Here is a 17,721-nt window from a genome sequence, read left to right as displayed (position 1 = left end):
CTGGGGGGGGGGGGGGGGTCTGCTACTGCTCGAACAGCCAGGTCTTGAGCTGCTTCCTGAAGGCGAGGTGGTCCTGGGTCAGGCGGAGGTGGGTCGGAAGGGAGTTCCAAGTCTTGGCGGCCAGGTAGGAGAAGGACCTTCCTCCTGTGGTGGCTCTTCGGATGCGGGGGACGGCGGCGAGGGCGTGGCTGGTCGATCGAAGCTGGCACGTGGGAGCGTAGAAGTTGAGGCGGCTGTTGAGGTATCCTGGTCCTTGGTTGTGTAGGGCTTTGTGTGCGTGGGTGAGGAGCCGGAAGGTGATTCTCTTGTTGACCGGGAGCCAGTGCAGGTCTCTCAGGTGTCCGGAGATGTGGCTGCGGCGGGGGATGTCCAGGATGAGTCGTGCTGAGGTGTTCTGGATCCGCTGGAGTCTCTTCTGGAGTTTGGCGGTGGTTCCGGCGTAGAGGGAGTTGCCGTAGTCCAGACGGCTGGTGACGAGGGCCTGGGTGACCGTCTTCCTGGTCTCGGTGGGGATCCATCGGAAGATCTTGCGTAGCATTCGCAGGATGTTGAAGCTACGATTACACGTAGCATTTCTTATAGAATTTGTGCACAATTTTTACACTTTTCTTAAGAAGGCATTTGAGCAAACATTTTTTTTAAACTGAACACAGTTAAAGACACAGGGTGCTGGTTTCACTTTCTTTCTGTTCAGTGTCAAGCCCTGTTTATTGTTTTCAGCGTTGGCCGTAGCAGAACAAAACACACAATTATGCATTCAATATGGAAACAAATATAAGTGATACGCTAATTATCTTGCAAGAGATACAAATTGCTTACAAAGCAAACAGAATCTACTTAATTCTTCATTTAAAGACACACATGTTAATTATTACAAAAAATACCTATTTGCTCTTTCAATTATAGAGTAACTAAGCTGACAAAATGCTGCAGACTATTGGTCCAATAAATCAGCTCGCCACTTCCATCGCTGCCACTGCTCAAAAGTATCTAGTGTGTGCCGCTGGCTCAACCGGAAGTGCCAGATGACAGGGCATGCGGTAGTGCTCCTGGACAGGCGGAAATGGAGCAAGCCCAATGGACAGTTACAGTCGTGAAAGGTGAAGTGCCTCGTGCGTCAAGCAGCCGCAAGAGGTACGAGGTGTTCTCCGGGTGCAGATTGTATATTTTTCACCACTGGGAGAAAATGAGCCACAGCTCCTAGCTTCCAATCTGTGGGAAGAATTCTCTCTTTTTTTTACCCTGGCTAGAAAGGCTTGTCTGGGGCACTCTATTTTAATGTATCTTTTTCTATGCAGAAGGAACATTTTTTAGCTGTATTACAAAAGGGTCCAGTGTTTTCCACCCAAAATGAACAGAAGACGAGCAGGAAAAGGGCGGAGGAGTAGGTATGAACAAAGAAAGTGGGAAAAGGAACTATGTGATCATAAAAAAACTTAAACAAACACAAATGTTCATATAAAGTGGTTCAACGGAATAGGTTAGTCAGAACCCCTTTGACCAAGTTTTTTTTTCCTCCAAACTCCCAGATTACAACATCTTATGACCAACCCAATATCATGCTGGACCCTTTTGTACCTGCATAGACTGAGCCGTGTCCTGCTCAAACTTCTTGATGTCTTCCTTCACAAGGATCATCTGCTCCTTAAGGAAGGAGGCCTCCTGCTTCAAGGCCTCCACGTCCCGAAGAACTCGAGGCATGCTCTGGAGGGCCTGGTGACTGGTCTCTGCAGAGAAACCCATTAAAGTCAAATCCTTTGTTAAAGAGAACCTTATAGGAGGAAATACTTGTTGAACAGAGATAGGAAGACCTTGCAACATGTGCAGATTAGGAGACAAGAAAGGTAAGTGGCCACGAACGGTAAACAATCATGAGCAAGAACACATAATAAAGTGAAAAATAATACTGAGCAAGGCAAGGGGTTGTCATTACAGAAAATAATGGTAAGCAAGCGCACAGATGGAGGAGTAATGGGGAAGAACATGCAAGAAAAGAAAGAAATATTGAGTGAATAAATGTGTGCCTGCAGGTGTCAGCCTTAGATAGATAGATTGGCCATAGGGATTGAAAGGTCACTCTGAGGATCTTGAGAAGTGCAATCGAACTCCATGTAAGTCTACAATTCGATAGGCAAGACACAACTAGATACAGTGAGTTTATTCTTTGGGAGTTTGTTCTACGTCACTTACTCCAACAAAGGAACAGTTAGCTTTCTTCATACAGAATAACATCTACAGAAGACTTTTGAAGGAACATTTCACATGCAAACAACATAGATATGGGGGAAAATATACTTAAAATGTGTTTATATTATGTTCAAATACACCAATGAAGTGCAATGCCAGAATTCATATTTGTTATCACAAATATGTTCATTGTTAATTAAACAGAAGCGTAGTTGTCTATTTACTTGAAGCTTCCCATAGCTCTGTATTAATCTAAACCTTTCATGGCCATAGCAGGCCCAGAAGCCATTTTGCTCCATGCCTCACACCCGCATGCACATTAGTTACGTTTTTGCAGAGAACAACAAGTTCCTGTCATGTGCTCATATTTCGATGACTTGTATTGAAATATATCGCATATATACAATTGTTGTCCTGTGGTGTGGGCCATTGTTGTCCTGTGGTTCGGAAGCTGCAGCAGAAGAACCATTCATGAGTTGGTAGGGTACTCAAACAGTAAAACAGCAATTTTGGGCAGCGCCAGGCTCAGAGCATGGACCTGCCGTTCCTGCAATGGTCAAATGAGCACAAGCCTCAGTGCAAAGCCTGACAAACTTTAAGACTTGCACTGAACACCAAGAGTTATGCAGTGGAACCGTCACAACATCGTGCAGTTCACAATGGAAGACCGCCGCGTGGCAGCCATCTTGGAACTGAACTTCAGTAACCCAATGTTGTTAGAAGGACTCATTATAATGGGGCACTGAACCGTATGTTTGGAATGAGAAATATATTCTGGATACAGTTATCGATTATTGTACCAGCAGCACTGTATGCTGAGCGGCAGCATCCCTGAAGCTCATAACGTGAGGTGAGACAGTTGGGGCTAGGGTGTCACATCTAGTTGTAAAAGAAACTGATTCTGAACGGTAATTTCTCAAAGTACAATCTTCAATACCAGTGCAGTCAAGCTCACAACATTGAGGTGAGACTGTGGGGACTAACACATTTGGATTTTAGTGTCATAGAATTGACACTGTTATTATTATTATAAACCAATTCAGCTCAAGGTAACAATTTCATTGGATTTGTAACGGATATACAACAATTCCCTTTACTCAACAAAAGGAGGGCGGCTCAGACCATTACATTAACTCCACAGGCCTTCATGCCAGCTCTGGGTGAATCTATCCGGAAGTGGCCAAAATGGAAGAAGTACTTTATGAACTATATTTCCACCACTGAAAATGACAATGTTGCTCCTGTGAGGAAAACAAAAATTCTGTTTCACACATCAGGTTTAAAAGGCTTAAGATTGTTCAGTTAAATGGAAAAGAAGCCCAGAACTACAGAAGATACTGACCTTTTAAAAAATGTACTAGGTAATTTGGAAACATCTTTAATACCAGCTGTTTGCACAGCATTTATAGATACAACTTGTTTTAAAGGCAGTGGTGGAACACAGGTCCAATTGACAAATATGAAGCACCTTTAAAAACATGCAATCACATATAACTTCCGTAACTTGCATGACAAATTTATTTGTGATCAGGTCTGGGTCTGAATCTACTGGTATTGAGGATGTGACTCAAATTAAATGTGTTTTAAGTGTAGATTCTAAATTTTTAGGTCTGTATGTCAATTCTGGGAACAAGCATTGGCAACGCCAATAGGTTTTACCTATGTGAGATTTATTGGCTTTGCTAATGTTTTTAGCTATGTTGCAAATGGCTGAAAGTAATGTAAAAAAAAGCTGTATGACACATCCTGTGTTGTCCACGTTATAGCACTTGTTTTCTTTATTCTCAGGTATGCTGCACTGAAGCTAGCGGTGCTGTATAATATGGCTAAAAAAACATTCACAAAGCCATTAGATCTCGCATAGGCGAGACCTATTGGCTTTGGCAATGCTTGGTATGGACTGCCATATGGTAAATTATAAGAATTTATATAGTGTTTACATCGGGTGAAGTACTAATGTTAAAGAATGGAGAATGCCCTTGCCATGGTGTTAGTGTGTCCATATACAGACGCATTGTGGGACCATACAAAAACAGTAATAATGTGTCATATAAATGCTCTAAATGTAACATAAGTTATAGGTAGACAGAAAAGGCTACAGCTTTTATTACAATGATGCTTTAGACTATGGGTTACTTTACTACAATGGTTACAAAAGGACTAAAAAAGCACTCCTGACTGCTTGTTTAGTAGAAATATATAGCAATAATAAGTGTTCAGTGTGTTTCCTATACCTTTTGGCCCCATTGCAACTGCACCGTTAAAATCATGACCCTAATGCCTCCAAGTTAATTGCACTTGTGATTGTTTGTTTAGCGTTAAAACAGAGCAATAATCGGTGTTCAGTGAGTTTCCCAGAGCTTTTGTCTCCTGTGCCACTGGACCTGCTGCACCATTAAAATCATGACCCTAGTGCCTGCAAGATAACTGCAATAGACTGCTTTAGTAGTATCATATAGCAATAATCTGTATTCAGTGGGTTTCCCACACCTTTTGACTCCTGTGCCACTGCACCTGCTGCACCACTCAAGTCATGATCCTAGTGCATCCAAGGTAACTACACTTGTGACTGCTTCTTTAGTAGTATTAAATAGCAATAATCAGTGTTCAGTGGGTTTCCTGAGATTTGGGCCCATGTGCCACTGCACCTGCTGCACAGTTCAAATCATGACTGGAGTGCCTGCAAGGTAAATAATTTAATTTAATTTAATTTAAATAGCATTTATAGTGCGCAGCTATGCCCAGTGGGCGTCAAGGCGCCTAAGTCAAATAACAGGCTGTTAGCAGACAGGAACAGGGCCTACTGATATGCATTAATAAAGAGCCAAGTTTTCAATGACTTCCTAAAGAGGTCGAGGGAAGGCAATAGTTTAATTTCCAGGGGGAGTGAATTCCACATCTGAGGTGCCAGTATGGAAAAAGCTTTGCTCCCCCAGCTAGCCTTCTTGGCTCTGGGGGTTACTAGTTGGTTAAGCTCACTGGAGCGCAGGCATCTGCTCGGAACATATCTAATGAGTAGCGCCCCAAGAGCATCAGCTGAGCCTGCGGTTAGAGCCTTATATGTTAGGCAGAGGAGTTTAAAAGTGATCCTTGAAGGAATGGGGAGCCAGTGGAGGTTCTTCCTCGCTAAGGTCATAGATGCCAACCAAGGCAGAGCGAGAGCAAACCGAGCTGCCGCGTTTTGAATAACCTGCAAACGCTGGAGCAGGCCCTTATTGGCCCCGGCGTACAGTGAGTTGCAGTAATCTAGCCTTGAGCCAACAAGGGCGATCACCGCCTGTTTCCGAGCTTGTGGGGACAGATAGTGCACGATCCTTTTCAGGGTCTTGATGACACCCCAGCAGGTAGCCACCGTTCTGTTGACCTGAAGCTCCATAGAGAGCTTAGTGTCAAAGATGACGCCAAGGTTCCTAGCAGATTGTGTAGGTATAGGGCAGTCACCTAAAGAAGGAGGCCACCAATCACCCGACCACATGCCCTGGTCTTTGCCAAAGACCAGGACCTCTGTCTTATCCCCGTTCAACTTCAGGGAGTTGGAAATCATCCACTCTGCAACAAGTTGCATGCAGGCAACATGTACAAACAACATACAAAATACACTTGTGACTGCTTGTTTAGTTCTTAAATATTGCAATAATCAGTGTTCATTGGGTTTCCTAAACCTTGTGGCCCCTGTGCCACTGCACCTGCTGCACCACAGAAATCATGACCTTAGTGCCTGCAAGGCCAAATGAGGAAATCTTTTATTTCCAGCAATATATGTATTACGAAAGAGGCACAGTTGCTGATGGAATACATAATTATTGTGTAACTAAACACAAAAGCTTTCATAAAAGTGCCTTGAAACTTATCCAATTCTCCAAAACAAGTTGCCACAGATGGCATAAATAAAGCATATGCTTTACACATCAAAGTGAAAACTAATCATTGTTAAGTTGTGTTACATTGTGCTTGGCTCTTTCCTCTGAAAAGATCTTATCCTGTGCTTGGCAGTGAATGGGCCACAACCAATGCAAATTGCCCAAGATCACCTATTTTAAGCTGACGCTGAAACTGAAATACGGTTTTGTATTTTGTTCCTAAAAAGGCAGTTTCACAAATTAAATGGATTCATCAAAGAAGAGGATTTTTTTTTTTAAAACATGAACATTTTTAGTGCAGCTGATGAACAAGATAACTTTTGAGATGGCTATGACTAAAATAAAATTAAAAAACAGGGCACAAGCAGGCTCCATGGAGAAAATATGCTGCATTCCTAGTTCCTATAAACACTCTCATTTTGAAGTCAGCCGAAAGCAAAATAAACCCCAGGCTCCCACGAAAACTCAGCTTGAAATTTGATCTCAGTCTTTGATAGCTTAGAAAATGTTACGAGATAAGAGCAAGATTTAAAGGCCAGTTTAATGCAGAAAATGAGTTTGTGGAAAAATATTGTAAACACTGCTTTGGCATGGGAGGTAAGAATACAAGCCTAAAGCAAATAAAGCCAGCAAATGGAAAGGTAGAAAAGCCTCAGTTTCAAACCACAAAGCCAATAAATAGCAAGCCACAGGTGGAACGTATTCCCAGATCAACATTCTGAAAGTCCCCAAGATGTCTTTTGCATAGCCGGACAGCTGCACTGTCTGGAGGCGACAACCTAATAAATCACTCTACAAGATAAGAATTGGAGCTGTACACATAACCACAGTGGCTGATTCGGGTACACCATAGTAGATAAGGCAGTTTGGGAAAATAAATTTGCTGATGTAATTGAGAATTAATTATAGCTGTTGGATGTGCACCCAGAGAGTGTCACAAGAAAACATATCTTGATGATTGGTTACAGAACAGTTTTCTTTGAATTCATAGGAAGGAAGACAATAGGTTAACTGTATGTAGCAGAGAAGGATCTCTCAACTCTATGGTGGACATCTGGAGGAAAAAGGGGAGATGAAACTCTGAATTATAAGCACCGAGTTTTCCAATGTCTTTCTGGAGAAGGTAGGAAAATTGTAATGGTTTTAGCACAGAACTGTTCCCAAGGTACGTTTGATTCCTGCAACACAGAGATAGGAGCATCTCGATAAGAGTTAGAGAGGAAGTTGCCACTGAACATAAATAACTACAAATGGCAAGATTTTTTGGGGCAGTGGAATCTACAGAATGGTTGGCTAATTTAGGTTAGATAGGCATGCTAAGCGTAAGATCAGATTATGAATTGATTTAGGAGATCTAAATAATAGCACATGGGATTCAAATTAACCCTATCAAAAATAAACGTACTACTGGCCGTGAGCGAAGGTGTGAAATGTTTCTACAACTCAGATTTAGCCTCAGTCTATCACACAGGTGCCCTTACATCAGGAGGATAAGAGCCTTATAGCCATTATTACACCTTATAGGTGTCACCAAGTTATCTGTATACCTTTTTGGTTGGCCTCGGCAGCCGATGTGTCAGTTATTCAGAGGGAGTAAAGGGGTTGTGTTTTTTCAAAACAATATTTTAGTAATGCGGAAGAGCAGAGCGGAGCAAGACTGTTGCTTGAGGAATGTGCGGAGAATTTGAGATAAGAACACTTTAACTGGTGAATTCAAGAATTGCAGTTGGGCTGTACAATCAGTAATGAATTTGGGCTATGAAGTAAGCTAGCAACGATCTTTACTCAAGAAGGAACTTGTTGAGGCCATCAAAAAATGGCCTGCCTTTGACATACAAGGGGGAAGTGTGATCCATTTTGGGATTGTCAAGAGTTCTACTACAAATTTGTGCATGAATATTTTAGTGAACCGATTACTTAAGACAATTACTCAATAACAAACATAAGTCTAAATGGAAAAAAAATCAGGAAAGTTGCAATGTTATCAAGGATTTTACCCCAGCACCAGGTGTGAAATTATGTTAGATGGCAGATATTTAGGAGCTGTGCCCTTTCAAATTGAACTGGACGGTGAAGAGATTGTCATTGCACTTGATTTGACTTCACTCTCCCCTGTAGACCAATGATATTCTGTCATCATAATGGAAATGTTGGTGTGTCTGGGATATGGAGCATTTCAGACAGTATGAGTGGATTTCAGAGTTTATTACTGAAATAAATCTCAAGTCATTTACGTAAATAATGATCACTGGTGGCCTGTTGAAGGCTAACCCTCATATTGCCAGAAAGTAATTGAGATTGTTGAATTATAACTAAAAGGTGCAGTAGGTTCCAGCTGCAAAGAACAGAGTAGTGGAGTTCATAAACAGATCACCTTTACATTTGAAAGAGAGTGTACTGGATAAGTGGGAGGAAAATTAGGATATCCTGAGAATATGTCTGATGTGAGTTACTTCATGACGATTCCAGTTTCCTTTTAAATTGTTGCAGCGTAGTGCCTCCATTAGGTTTGAGGGAAAAATGCCAAGATTATTCCTAACGAACATCTGGTCATTGCTAAAAACAAGAATAGAGTTAGGGACCAGTATTGGTGGGTGGGAATGAACTCAGCTATCGAAGATGGTTTTGGAACTTTGTTAAGTGTAGTTTTAGCAGACAAGTCTCAAATCCCCTTTAGACTTCTGTTGTGTCCTGTTGAGTGTCCAGCCATGCCCTGAGAATGTTTGGGAGTTGACATACTGGGACCAATACAAGATGTGAGCTGAGTTTCTACGAATGTTATTGTGATGTTGGACTTTTCCTCAAAGAGGATGGAGATAAGCATTTTGAAGATGTTAGATTCTAAATCAGCGCTGAAATTATTGGTTCAATCAATCAATCATAGCATTTGTATAGCGCACTACTCACCCGGAGGGTCTCAAGGCGCTTGGGGAGGGGGGGTCCGCTACTGCTCGAACAGCCAGGTCTTGAGCTGCTTCCTGAAGGCGAGGTGGTCTTGGGTCAGGCGGAGGTGGGTCAGGAGGGAGTTCCAAGTCTTGGCGGCCAGGTGGGAGAAGGATCTTCCTCCTGTTGTGGCTCTTCGGATGCGGGGGACGGCGGCGAGGGCGTGGCTGGTCGATCGAAGGTGGCGTGTGGGAGCGTAGAAGTTGAGGCGGCTGTTGAGGTAACTCGGGCCTTGGTTGTGCAGGGCTTTGTGTGCGTGGGTGAGGAGGCGGAAGGTGATTCTCTTGTTGACCGGGAGCCAGTGCAGGTCTCTCAGGTGTCTGGAGATGTGGCTTCGTCTGGGGATGTCGAGGATGAGTCTTGCTGAGGCGTTCTGGATTTGCTGGAGTCTCTTCTGGAGCTTGGCGGTGGTTCCGGCGTAGAGGGCGTTGCCGTAGTCCAGACGGCTGCTGACGAGGGCCTGGGTGACCGTCTTCCTGGTCTCGGTGGGGATCCACCAGAAGATCTTACGTAGCATGCGCAGGATGTTGAAACAAGACGAGGAGACGGCGTTGACTTGTCTGGTCATGGAGAGGGAGGAGTCCAGGATGAAGCCCAGGTTGCGTGCGTGGTCTGTTGGTTTGGGTGCGGAGCCCAGGGCGGGTGGCCACCAGGATTCGTCCCAGGCGGAGGGCGAGGAGCCCAGGATGAGAACTTCCGTCTTGTCTGAGTTCAGTTTCAGGCGGCTAGTCATCATCCATTCAGCTACGTGTTTCATCCCTTCGTGTAGGTCGGCTCTGGCGGTGGCGGGGTCGTTGGTCAGGGAGAGGATCAGCTGTGTGTCGTCGGCGTAGGAGATGATGTTGAGGTTGTGTTGGCGTGCGATGGCCGCAAGGGGGCTCATGTAGACATTGAAGAGGGTGGGGCTGAGCGAGGAGCCTTGAGGAACGCCGCAGATGACTTCGGTGGCCTCTGACCTGAACGGGGGTAGGCGGACTCTCTGTGTTCTTCCAGCGAGGAAGGAGATGATCCATTCCAGTGCCTTCTCCTGGATTCCGACGTTCCTGAGGCGTTGCACTAGGGTGCGGTGGCAGACAGTGTCGAATGCTGCGGAGAGGTCCAGGAGGATGAGGGCCGCTGTTTCTCCGTTGTCAAGCAGGGCACAGATGTCATCGGTGGCAGCGATGAGGGCGGTCTCGGTGCTGTGGTTGGCACTGAAGCCCGACTGTGAGGGGTCGAGGGATCCATTCGTCTCGAGGAAGGCGGCCAGCTGCTTGTTGACTGTCTTCTCGATGACTTTGGCTGGAAACGGGAGGAGCGAGATGGGGCGGTAGTTCTTGAGTTCGGTGGGGTCTGCTGTTGGTTGAAAAGTTCCAACATTTGAGGTTACCTAAGTCTCTCATTAGTGACAATGGCACTCAACTCAAAGATTGTTAAAATATTTCTCACTTACAATGGCATGCTGAAGAAGGATATGCTACTGTATCATCTGGCAGGTAATTGTGCCGCAGAGATGTATAATTTAGTGATTATGGCTGTTGTTCGGCTGGTCATATCACATAGGAAAAACTGGGAAGGAGATGTGAAAAAATCCGTTCAAATTTTAGAAGCAAATTAATCCCTTTCCCAGGGACAATTTATTTTGGATGCTGGCTAAAAGATAAAAGGACTGCTCTCAAGAGTATGTAAGAGGGGATATCAGGATGGTTCGGGCAGCTTATAAGGAAAAGTGTGATCACAAGCACTGAGGTAAGAAAGCAGCATGGAGGTAGGTCAATGGCACATGAGAAGAAGGTCGTAAGGATAGGATTGGGTAGTAGCAAGTTCTCCTAACCTTAAGAGTGGTAAATGCTTTGACAGGCCTTGCCTTGTTGACTGATGGTAAGGTTTGGCACCTCATGAGATTGTCCAAATGCAAGGGACAAATGGGGTGGAGCATGGAACTAATGTAAGTACAAATAAGTCAAAGTGGTGGTGGCAGGATGATTAAGCCCATCTTGGCTTGAGCGCTGGTGAAAATCCTAAACCTAATGTAACATTCCATGGAAGTGTGGTACAGGATAATGTGAAAAGCTCACCACCATTCCAGCCTGAGGCTTCTAGGGAAGGAACATGCGAGAATGCAGGAAGATGTACTGCCAAATCGCGCTGAGTGATATTAAGTCCAAAGAGAGAGGGGGTAATATCTTGTGAGTAGAATTTATAATATATAATACTGGAATATGTTGGATAGTAGGTTAGTTTGTTCCAGTGTCATCCATTCCTTGTAGTCCTATACAGACTGCTTCCAATGTTTTTTTTCTGTTCCCTGTTATTCAGTGCATCACATAGCTCACCTTTTTGTTGCCAACTGCAGTTCTGTTAGGCATTCTATATGGGTGGATGTTGCTGTTGTGAGATATGGAATGTGGCTGCTTCCCAATAAACTATTTACAATTAACTTGTTTGTGACCTCATCATGCAGTTTCCTTGTGTCATTTCAGGGCTTAAGTTGGTTCTTGTGCTGGGTCTTTACCTGGGTATTTTCTGGTTTGCCATTCTAGCAGTGGCTTGGTGCATGATAAACTTGGTTGTAGTTCCAGGGAGGCTCTCATATTAATGCAACTGTACTGTTCGTGCACATACTGTGTTATCTTGGAAACAGCTTTGTTAGGCTTTGCCAGCAGGGGTAAGGCTTAGTGTGTGTTTGCAGTGTCTTAAACATAAGCGTCAGAATTCTAGGGATTGCCCCTGTAAGGATGTGCACTGGGAGCCACAATGAGTCTAGCAATGGCGGCAATGGCCACCCAGCTCTTCAGTACCCTGATTACTAGCACAATGGGGCAGTACCAGCTTGTCAATTGGTTGCATCTCGAGGGTCTCCTGTTGCCAGTGTGACCCCCTGGCTATAATCATTTTTTTTAAGGAGAGAGAAATGGAAACTCTGGATTGTCCTATGGGTGAATGCATATGTAGACTTGCTCAAGCAAGATAGATGGATGATGTAAATTATACACACTTGAAAAAAAGAATGTTTCTATCAACAGTGTTATCAGTTACTTGAATTTCTACACGAAACCTAAAGAAAATGTACATTAAATTGATAGCAGGTGTGATAACAGTCTAGCAAACAATACTTTCGGGGGGGGGGGGTGAAGGGGACTACCTCTTTACTAATACTATCCCTTTCTTATGGCTAACATGCTTATGCTGTCCTCCCAGTGGCATTAATGTAATAACTTTACTATTTGATTGGGGTTAGTCCTTAGACCTTTGTAACATTTGCTGGTAGATGTAGGCTTTAAACCCTATACTTTTTATAGAGTCATATTTTTCTTAAGAGTATTTATTTAATTCAAGTAAACTGTGGCGAATGAGTCTTCTTACAAGTAATTTGGTCACAATTGGGATATGGAGGTGAAGTCACGCCAATTCCTCCCATCCCTTTGCAAGAGGAAGAGCATTGCATGAAAAGAAGAGAAACAATGAACAAAAGAAATAAATGCAGCACATACAATGAAAGCACAGGACATGTAGAGTAGGAATGCAATGGAGAAGCATGATGGGAAGTAACAGCCTTAAAATAGTACAATACGAAGAAGAGCTGTAGGGCATGAAATGGAAATAAACATGAAGAGAAAGAGCAAGAATGCATCAAAAAAGCAGGACGTGGAAATGTAGGACAACGGGGAAGAATGGTGGATTTACCTTCCACAGCATTGTTCACCTCCTGGATAAAAAGCTGCAGCTTCATGACCAAGGTTGCTGCATGCCCATCCACCTTCCCAGGTGCATCTTTCTGAACAGTCTTGAAAGCACCATTCACCCAATCTTTCACATCGAAGTCATCATCCAAGAACTTGGAAAAATCCATACTGACCACTCGCACAGCGTGGTTTTGTCGCTCTACAATTAGATGAAATCTAAGCAAAAAGAAAACAGTTGCCAGTCATAAAGGTGACATAAATCCTAGCTCACCAAACAAGATGTAGGCTCAGAAGATGAGACAAGAATTGAAATGAGAGAACAACTGAAATCAACACTTGACGTGTCCAGGTGTTCCGTATGAGGTGTAAGTAAACTTACCAATCATGTTCATTGCATTGCGGTACCTGCAGCTCTCACATATTCGTACTACACTCAAAACTACATATCCTTGGCGGCAAACAAAAATACATAAACCTAAGTGTTCAGCATTCTACATATGGAAATAGTGAACTTTATAAATAAAGGGAAGAGTACATTTAAGAAAGGCAGAACCCCAAAAGCATAGCAATCCTTTTCTTGAAGTGGGTTGAGAGTCAAACTCCTTACCACACGACCTCAGGAAGAACCCAGAATTCAGCGCCTTCAAAAATGAACTAAAAATCCTTATTCTCCAGCGCTACTTCCAAAACAGACTGTCTATATGCTGGCCCATTTTTTATCCCCTCTTTGTATTTGACCATCCGCAGATTTCACTACAAGGACAGGTTATTTAGTGGTTTTAGTTTTGCACTCCTGTATCCTATATAATGCATTTTCGGTTTCTTTCCGAGTTATTCCTCACCTTCAAGAAGGTACAAAAACTCTTCTCTGGCATGCATCTAACATGATAACTAAACCGGTTTCCCTGATGTTATGTTAAGTTAGATGAATTTCTATAGCGCACGACTCACCCGGCGGCATCTCGGCGCTTACTTAGCAAAGAGAAGAAAAAAAACAGCATTACTTAATATGTGTATTAAAACAGTGTACAAAGTACATTTGCTCAGGGTCAAGGGAAGCTGATTCCAGTACCATGGGGCAAGGTACGAGAAGGCTCTGCCCCCAGTATGACGTAGACATATTCAGGGGACCTTTAGAAGAGCTAACGAGTTGGATCTAAGGTTACAGCCCGAAACCTGCTTAGTGAATTTCCTTTGCAGGAGTCTTGAGGCACACCCTTGTCTAAACAAGATTTCTGAGACAGATAAGGTCCTAACTTTTATCATTTGCCATCTGTCTGACAAAAACAATTCTAGCCATTTTAAGGCTGGACCTCGAATACCGCAAGAATAAAGTCTCTCCACGAGCAGTATGTGTGAGATAGTATCACATGCCGCTGAGAAATCTAGGAGGATCAGAACAACTGAACCCCCGGTATCCATTACCTGCCTCAGGGAGTCCGTTACTGCCAGGATAGCGGTCTCAGTACTAAAACCTGGACGTAATCCATATTGTGAGGGGTCTAAGATTTAATTGGACTCAAGATATGTACTTATCTGCCTATTTATAATGGTTTCCAATTGTTTGCCCAACAGGGGTAACAAAGATATTGGTTGGTAGTTACTAAGTACCTGAGGGTCAGCTGTAGGTTTTTTCAAGATAGGTCGAACATATGCTTCTTTCCAAGCGGTGGGAATAATGCCTGAATGGATAGAACAGTTGAAAATATTAAGAATTTCTGGGACACAGCTGGGAAATAATAAAGCCATGATTTTTGGAGGGCAGAGGTCGCCAGGCGAACCAGATTTGGCAGAAGATATTAATTTAGAAAGCTGATCTAGCGTGATAGATGGGTCTGGTTCACGTTATACAACCTATTAAAAGAGTGCAGATGGTTATATTAGAGATGAACTTGTTTAACTGAAGTTACAGAATTACCACTGACAACCTAACACACACAGCTATCAAGTCAATTCATATGAAGGCAATAAAGATATGCTTTTAACAATTTTCTGAACAATTAAACCATGAGTACACAAAAAAATTTCCAGGGATTTGCGGAACATATACAACAACTGGCTGGGGACAATATAGGCTTTAAATCTCAAAAAAACCTTGTTGCCAATCAGAGATAAAGTGGACAAAGCAAGGTGGACTTCTAAGTGGAATACTTTACAAACAAGACACAACAGATGTTGAATGAGATTTTCACATCAATCGGCAGCCAATGTACATAATTCTGGATTCCTGGACAGGAGTCTTGCAGTTGATTATAGCGTGTGTGTGAGAAGGACTCAATATTGGAGTCAATTGTAAATCCACCTCGCGGTGGCGAGTGACGGCGTCAATGGGAATAATATTGTCAAATACATTTGATATTATTGAGTTTGGTGCAACAAGGAAACATGCTTTCTATTGACGTTTAAACATATTAGGATCAACCTCGGGCAGTCGTCTGACATTCATCACTTACGTTTCAGAAACGTGGACCACAGAATGGTGATATCACTTATGGAACATGTAAATCTTTATATTTAGGGCATGTTTTCTAAGTCTGCGAGGATGCGTGTGTTGTATACATGCTCTCTGAGAAACAGGGAAAGAATAATACGTGGCAAATACGGTTTCCTATACAGGAAATTGACAAAAGTAAAAGACAAAACAAGGATAGGGTGACTACTATGCTACTTACTCTGACAGTCCATAAATTCGTTAAGCCCAACGTCAACACTAACTTCATTAGTCCGTTTTTGATCTTTTTAAGGAATACATAGGTCCGTAATATTCTGTTATTTCCGGGTGTAGCGTGAAAGCAAATCCGATTGTTGGACATATTCTGTGTGACCCTCGAGTTGTAGTATGTAAAGCGATCTGTGATTGGTGCTTTGTTGGTTTCTCAGCCAATCCTGGTGCGTGCGTGGAATTTCTAAATGCTAATTGGCTGTGAAGTCAGCACAACGTTATGCATGAACACTATCTCAGCTGTTTATTCTCCGGTTCGGCGGGTGCCACGCAGGAGGGAACAAAACGGGCAGAAATAAACAGGACGACAAGGGAATGAAAGGCCGATGAAATGAAGGGACAGGGCGAAGAAGAATAAAGCAGGAACAACTGCAGCTAAAGAGGGAAAAGTGGTGAAATCGACCCCAGGGACCAGTCCTGCCCAAATATTGACTTCACATGAATTTATTTATTTATTTAAAAGGTTTTATATAGCTCTGGCTAGACCCGGAGGTATCAGAGCGCTTTACATGAGTATTCAGACCATAATTGCAGATTACATTGTTACAAAGGTTACAGAGTTATAAGAGCCTGGCAACATAGTGACAAGTAAGGTCGAGACAAACAAAAAGGACATATACGTGAGGGAAAAAACAGGCAAGGAGAGAGATTCAGGGGAGGAGGGGGTAAGAGCAGGGGAAGAGGAGAGGAGGGTGAGAGACAAAGCATGGAAGAAAGAGGTGGGGTGACGGGGACACAAACCGGAAGACAAGTCAGAGCTGCGTCCAAAGTCCAGTAAGCTGTGATCCCAAGGGAAGTGGTACCATATTCCCCATCTCTGTTTCAAGAGGCTCCCTATACGCAGTGTACTCTCTAAGAGGGGTCTCTGAAACTCCAAGGCCTATATACTGGACCCTTTCCCAAAAAGGGGAGAGGGAGTGCTTTGGCCAGGGATGCCATACCATACCTCAACTGTGAGTGGCTCCCTGGGCGCTGTGGACCCTCTCAGTGGGTTCGCTGAGACTCCAGCGTATAAATATTGGATCTTTCCCCAACAAGGGGAGAAGGAGTGCTTAGTCAAAGGGCACAAAAGGACAGGGGCTAGGCTGTGTAGTGGGCAAGGGGAAAGATTCAGGCGAAAGGTGATAGGAACAAAGGAAGTAAGAGAAAGGAAGAAAGAGTGCTAAATGAGAACAGGTAGCTAGATAGGAGACAAGGAAAAAGCAGAGTTACAGAAATACGATGAGGGGGGTGGGCGAGACAGGGAGATGGGGAGAAAAACTGTGCCCAAAGTCCGGCTGGGTAGGTGACGGTCAAGGGACGAACCAAGGCCTGTCTCCCCAATAGCTGAACAGTGCAGCTCCACCGGGCGTCAGACATAGTGCTCGGACTCCGATGTCATGAAGGAGATCAGGAGTACTCCGAGAACAGATTTGGGGGGGAAACCATGGATCGAATTAATTCCAGATGCCATCATGAGGTCAGGCACAGTCCTGGTGCACAGTCCAGATTTGGGTAACATGCGTAGATGAAGATTGCATTGAACAAGAAAAACATTGGAAATGAGGTGGAGCAAGGTGTAAACAATGGGAAAAGTAGCAGTCGAGAAGAGAGGGGGAATAGGGCTGAAGGAAGCGTAATGAAATCTTGGCTTGACTAAAATATCAATGAAAGACTCTGGTGTAGCCTTTTTTCTATTAACTAACTCGCATCATAGGATGAAACAAATATTTTTTAAAAATCGTGAAATTTGGGAGGGCGGGTGTTGAGAAGCAATGACTGTGATTTTGAGTATCACCAGATGGAGGTATAACTAGCTCGACTCCTGTGCCTGTCAGGGTCAGACTAAACATCCACTTTTTCACACATCGAGCCACTAACAAAGTAGTGTGAGTGTCCTGCTATGAGTTTTTCTTTCGTAAATTCAGAGGCGAGACAGGACCTGAAGATGACCACCTGTGACTGACAAGTGGTCATCTTCAGTTACTGTCTCACCTCTGGATTTAAGAAAGAATGACTCATAGCAGACACTACTTTTAACTGCTCACCCTTCTTTGAGAATAAATGAATATCTGGTCAGACTCCCTTGCCTCACTTGTCTATTTTTGGGCCTCTTCACAAGTGGACTCATGGACACTGCACAGCTATCTCCACCCAGTGCGAGCCCAATCTCTATGGATACAGACACATCCCATCGTGGCGGTGGACACTGCAGTTGAAAGGTGATTTGCCGACTCCTAACCACACCATTTTATCAACTTCCTGATTTCGGCCATATGCACATTACTCATGCATCCAAAAAGTAGTCGCTCCCTGTGCGCTGAACCAGATCTGCTATGATGCATATGCCAGCCCTGCTGATTGC

The 17,721-nt window shown here is 43.6% G+C and overlaps 1 protein-coding gene across 1 annotated transcript in view; it reads right to left on the bottom strand.

The window, feature by feature from the left end:
- The window catches only part of COG7 (component of oligomeric golgi complex 7), a 219,679-nt gene extending 204,236 nt beyond the window's left edge, over positions 1-15,443 (bottom strand). Inside the window, exons 1-3 of the mRNA XM_078664791.1 lie at positions 15,328-15,443; positions 12,657-12,871; positions 1,579-1,727 (exon numbers count right to left, since the gene is read on the bottom strand). Coding sequence (XP_078520917.1) covers positions 1,579-1,727; positions 12,657-12,822 — 315 coding nt within the window. The 5' untranslated portion in view covers positions 12,823-12,871; positions 15,328-15,443. The remainder of the gene's footprint in view (positions 1-1,578; positions 1,728-12,656; positions 12,872-15,327) is intronic.
- Positions 15,444-17,721: the final 2,278 nt, after the last annotated feature.

This window comes from Lissotriton helveticus, chromosome 10 (assembly GCF_964261635.1).
Source record: "Lissotriton helveticus chromosome 10, aLisHel1.1, whole genome shotgun sequence".
Classification (NCBI taxonomy): Eukaryota; Metazoa; Chordata; class Amphibia; order Caudata; family Salamandridae; genus Lissotriton; species Lissotriton helveticus.
This window is presented reverse-complemented; position numbering and strand designations above follow the sequence as displayed.